Below are 22,480 nucleotides of genomic sequence, written 5' to 3' on the forward strand. Positions count from 1 at the left end.
CCTTTCCATTGTAAACAGTGTGACAAGAGGTTCAGTTTGTCAAGTCATCTGAAGAGACACCTGCGTGTCCACACGGGAGAAAAGCCTTTCCACTGTAAACTATGTGACAAGAGTTTCAGTAGGTTAGACAATCTGAAGACACATACATCTGCATATCCACACAGGAGAAAAACCTTTCTACTGTAAACAGTTTACTGTACTGTAACCAGCTGTAACCAGCATTTGTGAAACATGTATGATGATCCATAATGATCTCGCAGAGCTTTACAATCCACGCTGTAGGCTACTATCACCAAATCAGGCTGCTAATGCTTACAGGGAGTGAGGAGCAATGATCCATGGGAGGCAACCATAATGCTTCATTTATGCACGTACCGCATGCTGAAGACGGATATAGCTACAAGCCCAAAACACTTGAGGATGCAATGCGTTGTGAGCTTGTAGAGAGCTTGCAGATCTGCCATTTTTTGGTACCACCATACATTGAAGTATACCGTAAATCCTCTAATAGTTACCTCTATTCAATTTAAAAAACGGGCCTCTATTAATGACCAGGGACGTTGTTGAAAAAAGCAAATACAAGCCGTTCTGCTAATACAAGCCTCAAGAGGGCGCTGTTTACTAAGATACCCATATAGTTATATGACGATAAGTAACCCGCCCCTGACTTTATACATTCCTGATAGATAGGTTTCTTGTTTACAAACATTGAGACTGCATCATGGCCCAAAGCTGTATTGGCGACATACAGTATATACTTCACCCCGCAACGGTATTGCACGCCGAGAACAGCTGACATACAAGCTCACATCGCGGATGCGACCGTTGTGAGCTTGTAGGTCTGCTGTTCTCGGCCGTTCTCAGCGCGCAACACGTTCGCACGGCGGAGCATAAATTAAGTTTTAGGGGATACAGCTGAGTGATCAAGCAGTCAAGGAGAATAATACAAAACAAAGCGAAGGAAATCTACCCAACAGTAAGTAATGAAAAAGTTAAAATGACCAGTGACCACCTGTAACTGACAGAAAATGTTGATTTATTCGTTCTGATCTGTTTGTAATAGAAATATAGGCCTCTCTCTTATACATGCCTCCTTTCAATAAAAGCCCGGTACCCACTACAGTTGAAACAAATACAAGCCCGGGTCACTATTAGAGGATTTACGGTATACATGGAGCTCAATGCTACTGTAGGTGTAATCTCTCAAGAACAGATTCTGCTCTGCGTTTGAATCTGTCGGGGGGGTTCGTCATATCGTGTACGCACTGGCCTACAAGTGGGCGTGCCTTCAGATCAGGAAGCAGGCCGTGCTTTACCCAATCAAATGTAGTGGGCGGGATTTACGGGTCTGCCGATCCTTCCCCACGAGAAACAAACCACAATAGAGTCCTCGGAGCCGACAAAACCACAGAAAGATATTCACATTTTAACTTGCTCTTTCATCATAGAAACAAGTGGGCTTATAACCAAAACGATCCATGTTCTCTGGGAGAAGTGGTGTTAGTGTTCCGTGTAGAAATATTGTTTGTAGGAATGAAAACATAGTCGCACCACCGGAAGTGAAAGGCTGAAGGCAGACCAAAACCCTGGTTTCCTTGCGCACGGGTGCTCCATTTTGCTCCCCCCAGAGCTAAGTGAAATAGTAAAAAACAGCAGAGGGCGCTGTTTTTCCTTTTTTATTTGGCGATGGGTTCCCAGATTGCTGTAGGTGTGGCAATCAATAACCATCAATGGGACCGCGCCTGAAAGATAGTTTTTTTTGTTTCCCAGCCGAATTAATTAAATAATTTATCCAAAATAATCTCGCGGTTCACTGGGCAATCAGCCCGCGGGGCGACTGGTTAGGCACAGGGTTTCCAGATCTGCTTATTATAATTTCCCTGCAAGATTGTATTTGAAAATAGCCGATCTACAAGCTCACAACGCGTCGCATCGCAACGCGTTGTGAGCTTGTAGATCGGCTGTTTTCAAATAGCTGATGTTAAAGTGCTCATGTGGCCCCATAGTCGCTTCTTTTGGGCTGGTTTTCCTAGACCTGGTTGCTTGTTTCTCTCACAGAATCTGGCAACACTAGTTAGGCAGTGGTCATCATAGCTGCAGAATCCGACCCACACTAACTTCATTTGGGAGAAAAAGAAAGTGGTAGATACAAAAAACGAGCAGACTCAATCCATACCATATCTGAGAGCACTCCCAAGTGCTTCTGATACTTTATAATTAATAACGCACGGGCATGCCGGAAGGCTTGACGCCGAAACACATGTGTTTCGGCGTCAAGCCTTCCTCAGCATGTATCAGAAAAATAAATGCGGTCTGTGGTGTTGTTTGTACCGGGGGGGGGGGGGGGGGGGTACTGACAGACAGACAGGCATGATGAAGACAAAGACTTTATCTGCTGTTCATGGTTGTAAATACTAAATATCCACCGTGACTCTGCGACACTGTCAATCTCAAAGACACCCGACTTAATATTTTGAGGGCAAATAAATTCAAATTAAAAATAGTAAAAAATAATAAGCAGATCTGGCAACCCTGGTTGTACCGCAAACTTAACTTAAACTGACATTTACTTAACTAATTAGGAAATGATAAACACATGAAAATGAAAAAGACATGGGCGTGGCTTCCATGTGGATCTCTGCCGTCAAGGCGATGATGTCATATTGATGACATCACTCTTGCCCAAATATGGAGGGGTTGCTAGGCATGCACGGCAACCGATCGTGTTGTGAGTGAGGTCAGACCAGAGCTCTGCTCAGCGTACATGAGGTTTGAAGTTACTTTAGACTTCATTCCACTGAGACCCGAAGAGGATGTGCCCACATAGAGTGTTGTGAGAGAAAGGGATACGGACAAAGAATACAGGGAGATCTAGAGGACACATTTTCAAGCATCAACAGAACCTGCAACTCCGGCCCATGTATATGAGAAGCTTCGACGATGGACCGCCACTCCCGGACGGATTGTTTTCGCAATCCTGCCAGAATGAGCGCTCCTGTTTTGAGTGTGCCGTCGCGTCTCATCCGAGCCACGACGACCTCAACCGCCAAACGCTGAGGAATGGACAAATCTGCTCGGAGGCCTGTCAGCAAATAGTCAGCTCTATAACCAGCCGGAAACAAGGAGACACGGACCCACCAAAATCTCAAAGTCATCAACGGTTTACCGATATTTTAACTCAACCAGGAGATGAAAAGAAACATCAGATAATTTACACAGGACAGAAAACACACATCTGTAAACAGTGTGACAAAAGTTTTAATAAGTTAAGTTACCTGAAGACACATGAGCGCATCCACACTGGAGAAAAACCTTTCCACTGTAAACAGTGTAACAAGACTTTCCGTGAGTCAGGTAGTCTGAACAAACACCAGCGTATCCACACTGGGGAAAAACCTTTCCATTGTAAACAGTGTGACAAGAGTTTCAGTGTTTCAAGTAATCTGAAGCAACACCAGCGTATCCACACTGGGGAAAAACCTTTCCATTGTAAACAGTGTGACAAGAGGTTCAGTTTGTCAAGTCATCTGAAGAGACACCTGCGTGTCCACACGGGAGAAAAGCCTTTCCACTGTAAACTATGTGACAAGAGTTTCAGTAGGTTAGACAATCTGAAGACACATACATCTGCATATCCACACAGGAGAAAAACCTTTCTACTGTAAACAGTTTACTGTACTGTAACCAGCTGTAACCAGCATTTGTGAAACATGTATGATGATCCATAATGATCTCGCAGAGCTTTCCAATCCACGCTGTAGGCTACTATCACCAAATCAGGCTGCTACTGCGTGCTATACAGGGAGTGAGGAGCAATGATCCATGGGAGGCAACCATAATGCTTCATTTATGCACGTACCGCATGCTGAAGACGGATATAGCTACAAGCCCAAAACACTTGAGGATGCAATGCGTTGTGAGCTTGTAGAGAGCTTGCAGATCTACCATTTTTTGTACTGACAGACAGACAGGCATGAAGAAGACAAAGACTTTATCTGCTGTTCATGGTTGTAAATACTAAATATCCACCGTGACTCTGCAACACTGCAAATCTCAAAGACACCCGACTTAATATTTTGAGGGCAAAGAAATTCAAATTAAAAGTAGGTCCTCCAACAATTCATCGAAACGTAAAAAGTTGATGTCAAGACAGCGCTGACGTGAGATTGAGTCATCAGACTCAGTGGAAACACAACAAGCATTAGATACAGAACGTACTGCCAAGGGAGTCTAAGGAGGAGGAGGCCAAGAACAGAGCTGCCAACCGAAGGAGTGAAACGAGCGAGATATGAGCGGTGCGACGTGATCAACCGTCGCTGAGCTTCGTGATACGTTTGTACCATATACTAGTGTTGTACCCAGTGTTGCCAGATTCTGTGAGAGAAACAAGCAACCAGGTCTAGGAAAACCAGCCCAAAAGAAGCGACTATGGGGCCACATGAGCACTTTAACATATACATTAGCTATTTGAAAATAGCAGATCTACAAGCTCACAATACGTCGTGATGCGACGCGTTGTGAGCTTGTAGATCGGCTATTTTTTTCAAATAAAATCTTGCGGGGAAATTATAATAAGCAGATCTGGCAACCCTGGTTGTACCGCAAACTTAACTTAAACTGACGTTTACTTAACTAATTAGTAAATGATAAACACATGAAAATGAAAAAGACATGGGCGTGGCTTCCATGTGGATCTCTGCCGTCAAGGCGACGATGTCATATTGATGACATCACTCTTGCCCAAATATGGAGGGGTTGCTAGGCATGCACGGCAACCGATTGTGTTGTGAGTGAGGTCAGACCAGAGCTCTGCTCAGCGTATATGAGGTTTGAAGTTACTTTAGACTTCATTCCACTGAGACCCGAAGAGGATGTGCCCACATAGAGTGTTGTGAGAGAAAGGGATACGGACAAAGAATACAGGCAGATCTAGAGGACACATTTTCAAGCATCAACAGAACCTGCAACTCCGTCCCATGTATATGAGCAGCTTCGACGATGGACCGCCACTCCCGGACGGATTGTTTTCGCAATCCTGCCAGAATGAGCGCTCCTGTTTTGAGTGTGCCGTCGCGTCTCATCCGAGCCACGACGACCTCAACGGCCAAACGCTGAGGAATGGACAAATCTGCTCAGAGGGGCCTGTCAGCAAATAGTCAGCCCTGTAACCAGCCGGAAACAAGGAGACACGGACCCACCAAAATCTCAAAGTCATCAACAGTTTACCGATATTTTAACTCAACCAGGAGATGAAAAGAAACATCAGATGATTTACACAGGACAGAAAACCCACATCTGTAAACAGTGTGACAAAAGTTTTAATAAGTTAAATTACCTGAAGACACATGAGCGCATCCACACTGGAGAAAAACCTTTCCACTGTAAACAGTGTAACAAGAGTTTTAATAGCCTAAGTCATCTGAAGACACACCTGAGTGTCCACACGGGAGAAAAGCCTTTCCACTGTAAACAGTGTGACAAGACTTTCAGTAGGTTAGACAGTCTGAAGACACATCTGCGTGTCCACACAGGAGAAACACTTTTCTACTGTAAACAGTGTGACAAGAGTTTCAGTAATTTAAGTCACCTGAAGACACATGAGTGCATCCATACTGGAGAAAAACCTTTCCACTGTAAAGAGTGTGACAAGACTTTCAGTGATTCAAGTAATCTGAAGCAACACCAGCGTATCCACACTGGGGAAAAACCTTTCCATTGTAAACAGTGTGACAAGAGTTTCAGTTTGTCAAGTAACCTGATTAGTCACCAGCGTGTCCACACCAGAGAAAAACCTTTCCAATGTAAACAGTGTGACAAGACTTTCAGTCACTTAAGTCATCTGAAGACACACCTGAGTGTCCACACGGGAGAAAAGCCTTTCCACTGTAAACTATGTGACAAGAGTTTCAGTAGGTTAGACCATCTGAAGTCACATGTGCGTATCCACACTGGAGAAAAGCCTTTCCACTGTAAACAGTGTGACAAGAGTTTCAGTAGGTTAGATAGTCTCAAGACACACCAGGCATTTGTGAAACATGTATGATGATCCATAATGATCTCGCAGAGCTTTCCAATCCACGCTGTAGGCTACTATCACCAAATCAGGCTGCTAATGCTTACAGGGAGTGAGGAGCAATGATCCATGGGAGGCAACCATAATGCTTCTTTTATGCACCTACCGCATGCTGAAGACAGATATAGCTACAAGCCCAAAACACTTGAGGATGCAATGCGTTGTGAGCTTGTAGAGAGCTTGCAGATCTGCCATTTTTGGTACCACCATACATTGAAGTGTACCGTAAATCCTCTAATAGTGACCTCTATTCAATTTAAAAAACGGGCCTCTATTAATGACCAGGGACGTTGTTGAAAAAAGCAAATACAAGCCGTTCTGCTAATACAAGCCTCCTTTTTTTTTTTGTCTCAAGAGGGCGCTGTTTACTAAGATACCCATAGAGTTATATGACGATAAGTGACCCGCCCCTGACTTTATACTTCCTTATAGATAGGTTTCTTGTTTACAAACATTGAGACTGCATCATGGCCCAAACCTGTATTGGGGACATACAGTATATACTTCACCCCGCAACGGTATTGCACGCCTAGAACAGCTGACAATACAAGCTCACATCGCGGATGCGACCGTTGTGAGCTTGTAGGTCTGCTGTTCTCGGCCGTTCTCAGCACGCAACGTGTTCGCACGGCGGAGCATACATTAGGTTTTAGGGGATACAGCTGAGTGATCAAACAGTCAAGGAAAATAATACAAAACAAAGCGAAGGAAATCTACCCAACAGTAAGTAATGAAAAAGTTAAAATGACCAGTGACCACCTGTAACTGACAGAAAATGTTGATTTATTCGTTCTGATCTGTTTGAAAAATAGAAATATAGGCCTCTCTCTTATACATGCCTCCTTTCAATAAAAGCCTGGTACCCACTACAGTTGAAACAAATACAAGCCCGGGTCACTATTAGAGGATTTACGGTATACATGGAGCTCAATGCTACTGTAGGTGTAATCTCTCAAGAACAGATTCTGCTCTGCGTTTGAATCTGTCGGGGGGGTTCGTCATATCGCGTACGCACTGGCCTACAAGTGGGCGTGCCTTCAGATCAGGAAGCAGGCCGTGCTTTACCCAATCAAATGTAGTGGGCGGGATTTACGTGTCTGCCGATCCTTCCCCACGAGAAACAAACCACAATAGAGTCCTCGGAGCCGACAAAACCACAGAAAGATATTCACATTTTAACTTGCTCTTTCATCATAGAAACAAGTGGGCTTATAACCAAAACGATCCATGTTCTCTGGGAGAAGTGGTGTTAGTGTTCCGTGTAGAAATATTGTTAGTGGGAATGAAAACATAGTCGCACCACCGGAAGTGAAAGGCTGAAGGCAGACCAAAACCCTGGTTTCCTTGCGCACGGGTGCTCCATTTTGCTCCCCCCAGAGCTAAGTGAAATAGTAAAAAACAGCAGAGGGCGCTGTTTTTCCTTTTTTATTTAGCGATGGGTTCCCAGATTGCTGTAGGTGTGGCAATCAATAACCATCAATGGGACCGCCTGAAAGATAGTTTTTTTGTTTCCCAGCCGAATTAATTAAATCATTTATCCAAAATAATCTTGCGGTTCACTGGCAATCAGCCCGCGGGGCGACTGGTTAGGCACAGGGTTTTCAGATCTGCTTATTATAATTTCCCTGCAAGATTGTATTTGAAAATCGCCGATCTACAAGCTCACAACACGTCGCATCGCGACGTGTTGTGAGCTTGTAGATCTGCTGTTTTCAAATAGCTGATGTATATGTTAAAGTGCTCATGTGGCCCATAGTTGCTTCTTTTGGGCTGGTTTTCCTAGACCTGGTTGCTTGTTTCTCTCACAGAATCTGGCAACACTAGTTAGGCAGTGGTCATCATAGCTGCAGAATCCGACCCACACTAACTTCATTTGGGAGAAAAAGAAAGTGGTAGATACAAAAAACGAGCAGACTCAATCCATACATCTGAGAGCACTCCCAAGTGCTTCTGATACTTTATAATTAATAACGCACGGGCATGCCGGAAGGCTTGACGCCAAAACACATGTGTTTCGGCGTCAAGCCTTCCTCAGCATGTATCAGAAAAATAAATGCGGTCTGTGGTGTTGTTTGTACCAGGGGGGGGGGGGGGGGGGGGTACTGACAGAGAGACAGGCATGAAGAAGACAAAGACTTTATCTGCTGTTCATGGTTGTAAATACTAAATATCCACCGTGACTCTGCAACACTGTCAATCTCAAAGACACCCGACTTAATATTTTGAGGGCAAAGAAATTCAAAATAAAAATAGGTCCTCCAACAATTCATCGAAACGTAAAAAGTTGATGTCAAGACAGCGCTGACGTGGGATTGAGTCATCAGACTCAGTGGAAACACAACAAGCGTTAGATACTGAACGTACTGCCAAGGGAGTCTAAGGAGGAGGAGGCCAAGAACAGAGCTGCCAACCGAAGGAGTGAAACGAGCGAGATATGAGCGGTGCGACGTGATCAACCGTCGCTGAGCTTCGTGATGCGTTTGTACCATATACTAGTGTTGTACCCAGTGTTGCCAGATTCTGTGAGAGAAACAAGCAACCAGGTCTAGGAAAACCAGCCCAAAAGAAGCGACTATGGGGCCACATGAGCACTTTAACATGTACATTAGCCATTTGAAAATAGCAGATCTACAAGCTCACAACGCGTCGCGATGCGACGCGTTGTGAGCTTGTAGATCGGCTATTTTTTTCAAATATAATCTTGCGGGGAAATTATAATAAGCAGATCTGGCAACCCTGGTTGTACCGCAAACTTAACTTAAACTGACATTTACTTAACTAATTAGTAAATGATAAACACATGAAAATGAAAAAGACATGGGCGTGGCTTCCATGTGGATCTCTGCCGTCAAGGCGATGATGTCATATTGATGACATCACTCTTGCCCAAATATGGAGGGGTTGCTAGGCATGCACGGCAACCGATCGTGTTGTGAGTGAGGTCAGACCAGAGCTCTGCTCAGCGTACATGAGGTTTGAAGTTACTTTAGACTTCATTCCACTGAGACCCGAAGAGGATGTGCCCACATAGAGTGTTGTGAGAGAAAGGGATACGGACAAAGAATACAGGGAGATCTAGAGGACACATTTTCAAGCATCAACAGAACCTGCAACTCCGTCCCATGTATATGAGCAGCTTCGACGATGGACCGCCACTCCCGGACGGATTGTTGTCGCAATCCTCCCAGAATGAGCGCTCCTGTTCTGAGTGTGCCGTCGCGTCTCATCCGAGCCACGACGACCTCAACGGCCAAACGCTGAGGAATGGACAAATCTGCTCAGAGGCCTGTCAGCAAATAGTCAGCTCTATAACCAGCCGGAAACAAGGAGACACGGACCCACCAAAATCTCAAAGTCATCAACGGTTCACCGATATTTTAACTCAACCAGGAGATGAAAAGAAACATCAGATGATTTACACAGGACAGAAAACCCACATCTGTAAACAGTGTGACAAAAGTTTTAATAAGTTAAGTTACCTGAAGACACATGAGCGCATCCACACTGGAGAAAAACCTTTCCACTGTAAACAGTGTAACAAGACTTTCCGTGAGTCAGGTAGTCTGAACAAACACCAGCGTATCCACACTGGGGAAAAACCTTTCCATTGTAAACAGTGTGACAAGAGTTTCAGTGTTTCAAGTAATCTGAAGCAACACCAGCGTATCCACACTGGGGAAAAACCTTTCCATTGTAAACAGTGTGACAAGAGTTTCAGTTTTTCAAGTCATCTGAATAGTCACCAGCGTGTCCACACCGGAGAAAAACCTTTCCAATGTAAACAGTGTGACAAGACTTTCAGTCAGTTAAGTCACCTGAAGGGACACCAGCGTACCCACACGGGAGAAAAGCCTTTCCACTGTAAACAGTGTGACAATACTTTTAATAACTTAAGTCATCTGAAGACACACCTGAGTGTCCACACAGGAGAAAAGCCTTTCCACTGTAAACTATGTGACAAGAGTTTCAGTAGGTTAGACCATCTGAAGTCACATGTGCGTATCCACACTGGAGAAAAGCCTTTCCACTGTAAACAGTGTGACAAGAGTTTCAGTAGGTTAGATAGTCTCAAGACACACCAGGCATTTGTGAAACATGTATGATGATCCATAATGATCTCGCAGAGCTTTCCAATCCACGCTGTAGGCTACTATAACCAAATCAGGCTGCTAATGCTTACAGGGAGTGAGGAGCAATGATCCATGGGAGGAAACCATAATGCTTCTTTTATGCACCTACCGCATGCTGAAGACAGATATAGCTACAAGCCCAAAACACTTGAGGATGCCATGCGTTGTGAGCTTGTAGAGAGCTTGCAGATCTACCATTTTTTGGTACCACCATACATTGAAGTATACCGTAAATCCTCTAATAGTGACCTCTATTCAATAAAATTTTTGTCTTAAGAGGGCGCTGTTTACTAAGATACCCATAGAGTTATATGACGATAAGTGACCCGCCCCTGACTTTATACTTCCTTATAGATAGGTTTCTTGTTTACAAACATTGAGACTGCATCATGGCCCAAACCTGTATTGGGGACATACAGTATATACTTCACCCCGCAACGGTATTGCACGCCGAGAACAGCTGACAAAACAAGCTCACATCGCGGATGCGACCGTTGTGAGCCTGTAGGTCTGCTGTTCTCGGCCGTTCTCGGCGCGCAACGCGTTCGCACGGCGGAGCATAAATTAAGTTTTAGGGGATACAGCTGAGTGATCAAACAGTCAAGGAAAATAATACAAAACAAAGCGAAGGAAATCTACCCAACAGTAAGTAATGAAAAAGTTAAAATGACCAGTGACCACCTGTAACTGACAGAAAATGTTGATTTATTCGTTCTGATCTGTTTGAAAAATAGAAATATAGGCCTCTCTCTTATACATGCCTCCTTTCAATAAAAGCCCGGTACCCACTACAGTTGAAACAAGTACAAGCCCGGGTCACTATTAGAGGATTTACGGTATACATGGAGCTCAATGCTACTGTAGGTGTAATCTCTCAAGAACAGATTCTGCTCTGCGTTTGAATCTGTCGGGGGGGTTCGTCATATCGCGTACGCACTGGCCTACAAGTGGGCGTGCCTTCAGATCAGGAAGCAGGCCGTGCTTTACCCAATCAAATGTAGTGGGCGGGATTTACGTGTCTGCCGATCCTTCCCCACGAGAAACAAACCACAATAGAGTCCTCGGAGCCGACAAAACCACAGAAAGATATTCACATTTTAACTTGCTCTTTCATCATAGAAACAAGTGGGCTTATAACCAAAACGATCCATGTTCTCTGGGAGAAGTGGTGTTAGTGTTCCGTGTAGAAATATTGTTTGTGGGAATGAAAACATAGTCGCACCACCGGAAGTGAAAGGCTGAAGGCAGACCAAAACCCTGGTTTCCTTGCGCACGGGTGCTCCATTTTGCTCCCCCGAGAGCTAAGTGAAATAGTAAAAAAACAGCAGAGGGCGCTGTTTTTCCTTTTTTATTTGGCGATGGGTTCCCAGATTGCTGTAGGTGTGGCAATCAATAACCATCAATGGGACCGCCTGAAAGATATATTTTTTTGTTTCCCAGCCGAATTAATTAAATCATTTATCCAAAATAATCTTGCGGTCCACTGGGCAATCAGCCCGCGGGGCGACTGGTTAGGCACAGGGTTTCCAGATCTGCTTATTATAATTTCCATGCAAGATTTTATTTGAAAATAGCCGATCTACAAGCTCACAACGCGTCGCATCGCGACGCGTTGTGAGCTTGTAGATCGGCTGTTTTCAAATAGCTGATGTTAAAGTGCTCATGTGGCCCCATAGTCGCTTCTTTTGGGCTGGTTTTCCTAGACCTGGTTGCTTGTTTCTCTCACAGAATCTGGCAACACTAGATAGGCAGTGGTCATCATAGCTGCAGAATCCGACCCACACTAACTTCATTTGGGAGAAAAAGAAAGTGGTAGATACAAAAAACGAGCAGACTCAATCCATACCATATCTGAGAGCACTCCCAAGTGCTTCTGATACTTTATAATTAATAACGCACGGGCATGCCGGAAGGCTTGACGCCGAAACACATGTGTTTCGGCGTCAAGCCTTCCTCAGCATGTATCAGAAAAATAAATGCGGTCTGTGGTGTTGTTTGTACCGGGGGGGGGGGGGGGGGTACTGACAGACAGACAGGCATGATGAAGACAAAGACTTTATCTGCTGTTCATGGTTGTAAATACTAAATATCCACCGTGACTCTGCAACACTGCAAATCTCAAAGACACCCGACTTAACACATTGACTGCCAGAGTTTATTCATAATGTACTCACCCCTGTGCCAGCAATTTGCGTGTTTTTTAATTTTTTTGTTTTGTAATTTTTCATTCAAATACATTCTCTGATTGTGTTGTCAAGCACCTACGATTGTTCCACCAGTAGAGAGCAGCACATCCAAACATTGATCACCTCGCTCACCCCCTCCCAAACAGGCCCACGTCATATCCGGTCATTCAAAGGATGTGACGTTTTCGACAATTCCCGGCCCGCTGATCGGCCTGAAAACGACGTGATACACTACGACGATGGCTGTTAGTCACCCGGACCAAAGAAAATAGAAGTTGAGCTGTCCGTTTGTCTTTTCTACCGTGTGAAAAACCGTGTTTTTCCTTATTCTGGCCGAAAATCACCGGAGAAAAACAACGTGTCCCGGAAATGATTTTTTTTTTTTACATCCGGCTCCGGGTGAGTGTGACGTAAGTGGAAAACGAAAGTGTTGATGAGAAATAAACACAGCCGTGCGATCACAGATTAAACAATGAAAATTCAAAAGAACGTGTAAACAGGCTCTTATGAATCCTGGCACTCAAGCGATGGATTTGAAAGAACGTGTAGACGGGATCTTGGCACTGTATGTGTTAATATTTTGAGGGCAAATAAATTCAAATTAAAATAGGTCCTCCAACAATTCATCGAAACGTAAAAAGTTGATGTCAAGACAGCGCTGACGTGAGATTGAGTCATCAGACTCAGTGGAAACACAACAAGCAATAGATACAGAACGTACTGCCAAGGGAGTCTAAGGAGGAGGAGGCCATGAACAGAGCTGCCAACCGAAGGAGTGAAACGAGCGAGATATGAGCGGTGCGACGTAATCAACCGTCGCTGAGCTTCGTGATACGTTTGTACCATATACTAGTGTTGTACCCAGTGTTGCCAGATTCTGTGAGAGAAACAAGCAACCAGGTCTAGGAAAACCAGCCCAAAAGAAGCGACTATGGGGCCACATGAGCACTTTAACATGTACATTAGCTATTTGAAAATAGCAGATCTACAAGCTCACAACGCGTCGCGATGCGACGCGTTGTGAGCTTGTAGATCGGCTATTTTTTTCAAATAAAATCTTGCGGGGAAATTATAATAAGCAGATCTGGCAACCCTGGTTGTACCGCAAACTTAACTTAAACTGACATTTACTTAACTAATTAGGAAATGATAAACACATGAAAATGAAAAAGACATGGGCGTGGCTTCCATGTGGATCTCTGCCGTCAAGGCGATGATGTCATATTGATGACATCACTCTTGCCCAAATATGGAGGGGTTGCTAGGCATGCACGGCAACCGATTGTGTTGTGAGTGAGGTCAGACCAGAGCTCTGCTCAGCGTACATGAGGTTTGAAGTTACTTTAGACTTCATTCCACTGAGACCCGAAGAGGATGTGCCCACATAGAGTGTTGTGAGAGAAAGGGATACGGACAAAGAATACAGGGAGATCTAGAGGACACATTTTCAAGAATCAACAGAACCTGCAACTCCGTCCCATGTATACGAGCAGCTTCGACGATGGACCGCCACTCCCGGACGGATTGTTGTCGCAATCCTCCCAGAATGAGCGCTCCTGTTCTGAGTGTGCCGTCGCGTCTCATCCGAGCCACGACGACCTCAACGGCCAAACGCTGAGGAATGGACAAATCTGCTCAGAGGCCTGTCAGCAAATAGTCAGCCCTGTAACCAGCCGGAAACAAGGAGACACGGACCCACCAAAATCTCAAAGTCATCAACAGTTTACCGATATTTTAACTCAACCAGGAGATGAAAAGAAACATCAGATGATTTACACAGGACAGAAAACACACATCTGTAAACAGTGTGACAAAAGTTTTAATAAGTTAAGTTACCTGAAGACACATGAGCGCATCCACACTGGAGAAAAACCTTTCCACTGTAAACAGTGTAACAAGACTTTCCGTGAGTCAGGTAGTCTGAACAAACACCAGCGTATCCACACTGGGGAAAAACCTTTCCATTGTAAACAGTGTGACAAGAGTTTCAGTGTTTCAAGTAATCTGAAGCAACACCAGCGTATCCACACTGGGGAAAAACCTTTCCATTGTAAACAGTGTGACAAGAGTTTCAGTTTTTCAAGTCATCTGAATAGTCACCAGCGTGTCCACACCGGAGAAAAACCTTTCCAATGTAAACAGTGTGACAAGACTTTCAGTCAGTTAAGTCACCTGAAGGGACACCAGCGTACCCACACGGGAGAAAAGCCTTTCCACTGTAAACAGTGTGACAATACTTTTAATAACTGAAGACACACCTGAGTGTCCACACGGGAGAAAAGCCTTTCCACTGTAAACTATGTGACAAGAGTTTCAGTAGGTTAGACCATCTGAAGTCACATGTGCGTATCCACACTGGAGAAAAGCCTTTCCACTGTAAACAGTGTGACAAGAGTTTCAGTAGGTTAGATAGTCTCAAGACACACCAAGCATTTGTGAAACATGTATGATGATCCATAATGATCTTGCAGAGCTTTCCAATCCATGCTGTAGGCTACTATCACCAAATCAGGCTGCTAATGCTATACAGGGAGTGAGGAGCAATGATCCATGGGAGGAAACCATAATGCTTCTTTTATGCACCTACCGCATGCTGAAGACAGATATAGCTACAAGCCCAAAACACTTGAGGATGCAATGCGTTGTGAGCTTGTAGAGAGCTTGCAGATCTGCCATTTTTGGTACCACCATACATTGAAGTATACGATAAATCCTCTAATAATGACCTCTATTCAATTTAAAAAACGGGCCTCTATTAATGACCAGGGACGTTGTTGAAAAAAGCAAATACAAGCCGTTCTGCTAATACAAGCCTCTTTTTTTTTAAGTCTCAAGAGGGCGCTGTTTACTAAGATACCCATAGAGTTATATGACGATAAGTGACCCGCCCCTGACTTTATACTTCCTTATAGATAGGTTTCTTGTTTACGAACATTGAGACTGCATCATGGCCCAAAGCTGTATTGGGGACATACAGTATATACTTCACCCCGCAACGGTATTGCACGCCGAGAACAGCTGACATACAAGCTCACATCGCGGATGCGACCGATGTGAGCTTGTAGGTCTGCTGTTCTCGGCCGTTCTCGGCGCGCAACGCGTTCGCACGGCGGAGCATACATTAGGTTTTAGGGGATACAGCTGAGTGATCAAGCAGTCAAGGAGAATAATACAAAACAAAGCGAAGGAAATCTACCCAACAGTAAGTCATGAAAAAGTTAAAATGACCAGTGACCACCTGTAATTGACAGAAAATGTTGATTTATTCGTTCTGATCTGTTTGAAAAATAGAAATATAGGCCTCTCTCTTATACATGCCTCCTTTCAATAAAAGCCCGGTACCCACTACGGTTGAAACAAATACAAGCCCGGGTCACTATTAGAGGATTTACGGTATACATGGAGCTCAATGGTACTGTAGGTGTGGCAATCAATAACCATCAATGGGACGGCCTGATAGATTGTTTTTTTGTTTCCCAGCCGAATTAATTAAATAATTTATTCAAAATAATCTCGCGGTCCACTGGCAATCAGCTCGCGGGGCGACTGGTTAGGCAATGGTCATCATAGCTGCAGAATCCGACCCACACTAACTTCATTTGGGAGAAAAAGAAAGTGGTAGATACAAAAACGAGCAGACTCAATCCATACATCTGAGAGCACTCCGAAGTGCTTCTGATACTTTATAATTAATAACGCACGGGCATACACCAATGTGTTTCGGCGTCAAGCCTTCCTCAGCGTGTATCAGAAAAAGAAATGCGGTCTGTGGTGTTGTTTGTACCAGGGGGGTACTGATAGACAGACAGAAGACAGAAGACAAAGACTTTATCTGCTGTTCATGGTTGTAAATACTAAATATCCACCGTGACTCTGCAACACTGTCAATCTCAAAGACACCCGACTTAATATTTTGAGGGCAAAGAAATTAAAATTAAAAGAGGTCCTCCAACAATTCATCGACATGTAAAAAGTTGATGTCAAGACAGCGCTGACGTGAGATTGAGTCATCAGACTCAGTGGAAACACAATAAGCGTTAGATACAGAACGTACTGCCAAGGGAGTCGAAGGAGGGATTCCAAGAACAGAGCTGCCAAACGAAGGAGTGAAATGAGCGACATATGAGCGGTGCGTCATAATCAACCGTCGCTGAGCTTCGTGAGAACAACGACCGCGACCGGGCAAGGGGCCCTACCGCAGTATCAAGAGTACCACCACCAGGTTCTGGTGCAGTTTTAATCTGGCTGCTGTCAGACTGCTGAATGAGGCATGAGCCTTGTTCAGCAGCCTGACAATAGGCGGTACTGTCCAGCTGGCCGCAGACCCTTTTTTTTTTTGGCTCTTCTTGAACACACCTGTGGATTATACCAGGGAAAAATGACTTGGACTTAGCTCCCCCTTGGACATACCTGTGGACTACACCAGGTTCAAGTGACTTTCTTTTCTTTGCTCTCCCTCATGGAGCTACTTGCGGATTATACCAGGGTCAGTCAACCTTAGGTGGATTATGCGGTCGACACGCACTGATTTTTTGCACCTTAATCCCATGTATAACGCACTGACTTTTTGGTCTTTTTTTTTTGCTCTTTCCCCCCCCCCTCTAAGCACCTTAACGTCCATAATTATATCATGCACAGTATACATACATTGCTGCTATGCTCAGGCACCTTAGTCATATCTTTTATCTCAGGTACTATTGTAAATATGTAGATAACTTGTTTGGCCTTTTTGTTGTTCTCTTGTTTGATCTCCTTCCCACTTGCCCCCCCCCCACCCCTCTTCTTCCTCCCCCCTTTCTTTCTATGGAAATAACGTCGCGATGGGAACGATGTACAAAAACGAATTTCACCCACTTGTTTAACCTTGTAAACCTGTGATGTGACAATAAACCTGATTCTGATTCTGAGACGTTTGTAACGTACTGTATATGATGAAACCAACGAGGTGGTGTTATGCATTCTGTGTCTTCTTCTAGAGATCATGCGGTCCAACGGCTTCTGTCTGGCGAACACAGAGACCATCGTGTTTGATGACAATCTGTCTCAGGACAAAGAGAGGCCGTCGTCCGCTGACTCTGGAGAACATACGTGAGTATCATGTTTTTTTTACACTTATCCTCGTGCACACACTAACATCCTCGGGTACATCACTGTCTTAACAACTATTTAGGGCAAATTTCTTGAAAAATGTCAAACTTTGTTTAATTAATCATTTGTTCAATTAAAAAAATATATATATATATATATATATATATATATATATATCAGACCTGCAAGCTCATAACACATCCTGATGTGAAGTGCTGTGAGCTTGCAGATCGGCTACTTCAGCCATTTGTCGTATGACAAAACATTATGTAACTTTCCTCGTCTACCCCCCGATTGGAACCCGGTTTCTTGCGCTGAACTGCTGACATTTTTACCATTGAGCTAATAAGATCCTGCCTGCTTGCTCAGGGGATGAATTGAATCTTGACCAATCAGGTCAACATTCGTGTCAGATCCTGCGTCTGAGGTGAGACGTGACCTTTTGACACGATCTAAATGTCTCAATTTGTTCTTGTTCTGTGCATAAGTGCATACTATTTTTTTTTTGTTGAAAATAGCCGATCTACAAGCTCACAACGTTGTGAGCTTGTACCTCAAAATTGTACTTCTAAGTACAGTACTTGAGTAAATGTACTTAGTTACTTTCCACCACTGGTCAGCCTGGTTGCTTTGTTGCTACTTGGGTGAATGCAGCATGAGTGAAATTCCTTGAATTCCCCCCCCCCCGCCCCTCAGGAAATGTCTCTCTGTACCTCTTCCTTCCGTGTTTGTGTGTGTGTGTGTGTGTGTGTGTGGTGTGTGTGTGTGTGTGTGTGTGTGTGTGTGTGTGTGTGTGTGTGTGTGTGTGTGTGTGTGTGTGTGTGTGTGCGTGTGTGCGTGTGTGTGTGTGTGTGTGCGTGCGTGCGTGCAGGAAGCAAAGCATAGCCTCTTGGTGTTCCACACAAAACAACTCTACTTCATCAGTCACTAATTGGCAGAAATATGCCGGGCATCCATATGAGCTCCACTGGCTGTGTTGGCCAGAGGGAAGGCAGGGAGGGAGGGAGGGAGGGAGGGAGGCAGGGAGGGAGGGAGGGAGGGAGGGAGGGAGAGAGGGCATTCTTTGTCGCTGCACCCAGCGGTTCCTTCCGTGCAACAGCTTGGTTCGATGCTTAGGGTGACCATAGTTTCGCGTATAGCCAGACAACTAACTAACTATTCCACAATCTCTGAATGTTCTATATCAGGGGTCTTCAACGTTTTCAGGGACAAGGACCCCCTAGCTGAGAGAGAGATGAAGCAGGGACCCCCTACTCTATATTGTATAAAATTGTTTTTCAGATTTTTTTGTTTTTGTTTTACTTAGTCTGCTCTTTTTCCCCTCTACACCTATAGCCTCTTTGCCAAAAAATAGCCGATCTACAAGCTCTCAACGCCTCGCAGTGCGAGGCGTTGAGAGCTTGTAGATCGGCTATTTTCGGCTAATGTTCCCCTCAGAAAAGGAATTCTAGGCTTCAAGTGGTTAATGTAAAAAAAACTAAAAATCCTATCACACAAAGATTTGGCGGACCCCCTATAGTAGCTCTGAGGACCCCCTAGGGGACCCGGACACCCCTGTTGAAGACCCCTGTTGTATAGAGTCTGGAACTACACCTCCCGAAATCCGAGAGAGGAAGCTGGCACTTCCGTTCACGAAAAATATATTTTCAAATATCTTTGCATTTTATTTTTTAATTTCCATTTCTGCTCAGCAGCAAGCTAAATATGCTCAGATGATTTTGATTTATATTAGGATAAGTTTGTGCGACTGTAAAGACGAAACGGAAGTGGGGAGGGGGCTTCACTTCCGCTTTATATTTTAATCAATGATCAGAGCCTTCCGAGTCCCAGACTGTATGACCGGAAACATTTGAACATTGTTGGAGGCAACGGTCTGACCACAGGATGACCAGGTCCCGGTTTGGGCCGGGATTGACCCTGATTTCAAGCTGCATGCCGAGTCCCGACAACATATCTCTATGTCCCGGGTTTTCAACATTCACTACGAGATTGTCTCGGAAAATTGGCAATTAAAAAATGTATAAATAAAATAGCTCAACCCAGTAAGACCTGGAACATGTCTGTGTTACCACTTTAAACATTATCTTTATACTTTGGCTGTTCAAAAATAGCAGATCTACAAGCCCATAGCGCGGCACCGAGTGCCGCGCTATGAGCTTGTAGATCTGCTTGTAGCATGATTCATGAAATAGCAGATCTGAGCTTGTAGATCTGCTATTTCATTTAAATCGTGACATTTTTTGCAAATCTTTGAATATATATATTTTTTTTTAAAGCGAACATTTGTAACTCAAATATTTATTTTGACATGGGGGTCCGCTGACAAATACATATAATTTTGGGGGTCCTTTACATGAAAAATATTTGAGAACCACTGATATAAACAGTAGCAACATAAGTTCAAGAAAAAAAAAAAGAAACTGTTAGGATTTAGAAGACATTTGTAAAATCCCCAGAAGCAAAGATTTTAGTTACAAATGTTCGCTTTAAAAAAGTATATATATTCAAAGATTTGAACACATTTTCACGATAAAAAAAAAAAAAAGCGGATCTACAAGCTCGTAGCGCGGCACTCGGTACCGCCCGCACTACGAGCTTGTAGATCTGCCAAATAGCCCAAAGAAATCTAAAAAAATGACACAGATGCGTCCCCGGTCTTAAAGGGTTAAATGGCAGAAATCTTAAAGTTGTGCAAAACCCTGTTCATTTGCCATCATGTTAGTGTAACGTTTGTCTCTGTGCCGGCAGGTACGAGGACGGAACGGACTTCCTGCCATTGGAGACAGACCTGTGCGCCGACGAGGAGGAAACCGAAGCCTACGTCACCAACCTGTCCTATTACCATCTGGTTCCCTTTGAAACGGACATTCTGGAGTGACCAGCTTCACATGGACACCATTGACAGTCCATGCTGCACACACACACACACACACCGAAAAGGAACGTGTCTCCAATTAAAAGGACCTGTCCTGGTCTGGTTGTTAAGGGAGCTATGGCTTCACACATAGCTGTTGCTGTGTAATGCTGCTGCTGCCTATTCAACTATTTTTTTCCCGCTGTGGCTTTCTTTCGTCTATAGCAGCAGACGGACGGACGGTCGGCTTTTTTTCCAAGCTGTGTGACTGTGGAATGTACGGTTTGCTACAGGATGACACCGAAGGAATGCTGTTACATTGTCACCAATCTGAGAACCCATCGTAAAAAAAAAGAGGAAAAAACAGCGCCCTCTGCTGGGTTTTTTTTCCCCTTTGAATTTGACTCTGGGGGGACCTCCCAATAGAATGTTGATAACAGGATGTTGGCCCGCTTGGTCCGCCCTCAGCCCTTCTCTTCCGGTGGGGGGCGCCTATGTTTTCATTCCCACTGACATTTCTCCCACGGAACATGGATCGTTTTGGTTATAAGCCCACTTGTTTCTATGATGTAAGAACAAGTTAAAATGTTTCTAACTTTCCGTGGTGTTTTCGGCTCCGAGGACGCCCACTCGTAGGCCAAACGTTCACACGTTCTGAATGGCCCTCCCGAGTCCCGACAGATGCAGTACTAACGCAGCTCGGAATCTGTTCTTGAGAGATTACATTGTCACTATGGTATGCTTTGTCCTTTCCACCGCAAGGCTGTGATGTCACCATGTGTGCCTAGACTTCGCTGTATCGAGACTTGACTATTGTCTCCTCCCTCTGATTGTGCCGTACCATCAGTGGTTCTCAAAGTGTTTATTGGGGGGGGGGGGGGGGGGTTCCAGGGGCTCAGTACACATCCATCCTAAACCTTCTTCCTCCACACTGGGAGGAAAACAGCATCTTAAAGTTTGATGATGGGATGCATTTTTTACACGTGAGGCTGTGACCACTTTTACATTGCATGTAATGAGAGGTCGGGTTCTTTTGGCCCCGACCTGCGCGCGCATACTGGTTCTTATCAGTGTGGCGTTGTCTGGAAATCTATATACGTCTATACATCGTCACAGTCATTTTAACCACTTCATCCATTTGTACGTTGGCTATTCAAAAATAGCAGGTCTACAAGCTCACAAATCGTCACCTTGCTAAACTAATGGCCTAAGTCATTTTTTGAGGAAAATTATATTTTTGAATAAGTCAGCTCCTCATGACACTGGCCACCTCTGGTAAAATGGCCTATCTCCTAATTGAAAAGGATCATGCTGTTCCCTCCCTTTTTAGTATAATGGCCTAACTCCCTAGTGTGACTTATGCCAAAATAGGATATTTTTTGGGCCTAAGTCACATGGTTTTGTGACTTAAGCCAAATTATTTACTGATTTAGGCCATTTTGTAATTGTTTTTGCTTTTTTTTTTGGCCTAAGTCAGATTTTATCCTATTTAAACCTATTTAAATCTCTTATGTTACATAACTGACAGACAGTGTTATTTCTATTCAAATAGTCATAATTTGTTATAAACATTTTGGGTGAAATGATTAAGAAATATCATATAGTTTTGTTTTGGATCAGTTTTTTATTTTTCCTGTAAAACGTTTAAAAAATGACTTAGGCCATTAGTTTAGCAAGGCGACGAAATCTTCTCTTCTAGTGGTCCCTGGCACAAAAGCTTTTCCGATGGGGGTATATGCGGCCAAATACATATCAATTTTGGGGTCCTTGACATGAAAAAAAATGGAGAACCACTACTAGCCTACATTGTGTGCATGCAGTTCTACTTTTATGTGTTTTTTCCTGTGGGAATAATGCTGTGTCATCATGAGGCTTGGTGCTCATGTGGTGAAGCCATTTCAGCCAATAAGAAACTAGAACCTTTTTCTGTTTTTGGCTATAACGCTGTACCTTGGATTACATTGAAAGTGTTTTTACTGTTTTACTTTAGCTCTTTCAAGGCCTGGGAGTATTATAAGATCTATTTCAAACTGGAACACAAGGTTTGGTTCTCTGACAATATTAAATATAGATTTCATCAAAATGTAGCTGTGAATAATAAGTTCAAATCTGTGGCATAAATCAGCAGCATGTTTCAATAATTATCCAA

The 22,480-nt window shown here is 44.0% G+C and overlaps 1 protein-coding gene across 1 annotated transcript in view; it reads left to right on the forward strand.

The window, feature by feature from the left end:
* pxdc1b (PX domain containing 1b) overlaps nucleotides 1–21,161 on the forward strand; it is a 40,988-nt gene extending 19,827 nt beyond the window's left edge. The window contains exons 5-6 of the mRNA XM_080418004.1: nucleotides 17,366–17,477; nucleotides 20,226–21,161. Of these exons, the coding sequence (XP_080274130.1) occupies nucleotides 17,366–17,477; nucleotides 20,226–20,355 (242 nt within the window). The 3' untranslated portion in view covers nucleotides 20,356–21,161. The remainder of the gene's footprint in view (nucleotides 1–17,365; nucleotides 17,478–20,225) is intronic.
* Nucleotides 21,162–22,480: the final 1,319 nt, after the last annotated feature.

The sequence above is a fragment of the Gymnoscopelus braueri genome, assembly GCF_963280865.1.
Source record: "Gymnoscopelus braueri genome assembly, chromosome: 21".
In the NCBI taxonomy this organism is placed as follows: Eukaryota; Metazoa; Chordata; class Actinopteri; order Myctophiformes; family Myctophidae; genus Gymnoscopelus; species Gymnoscopelus braueri.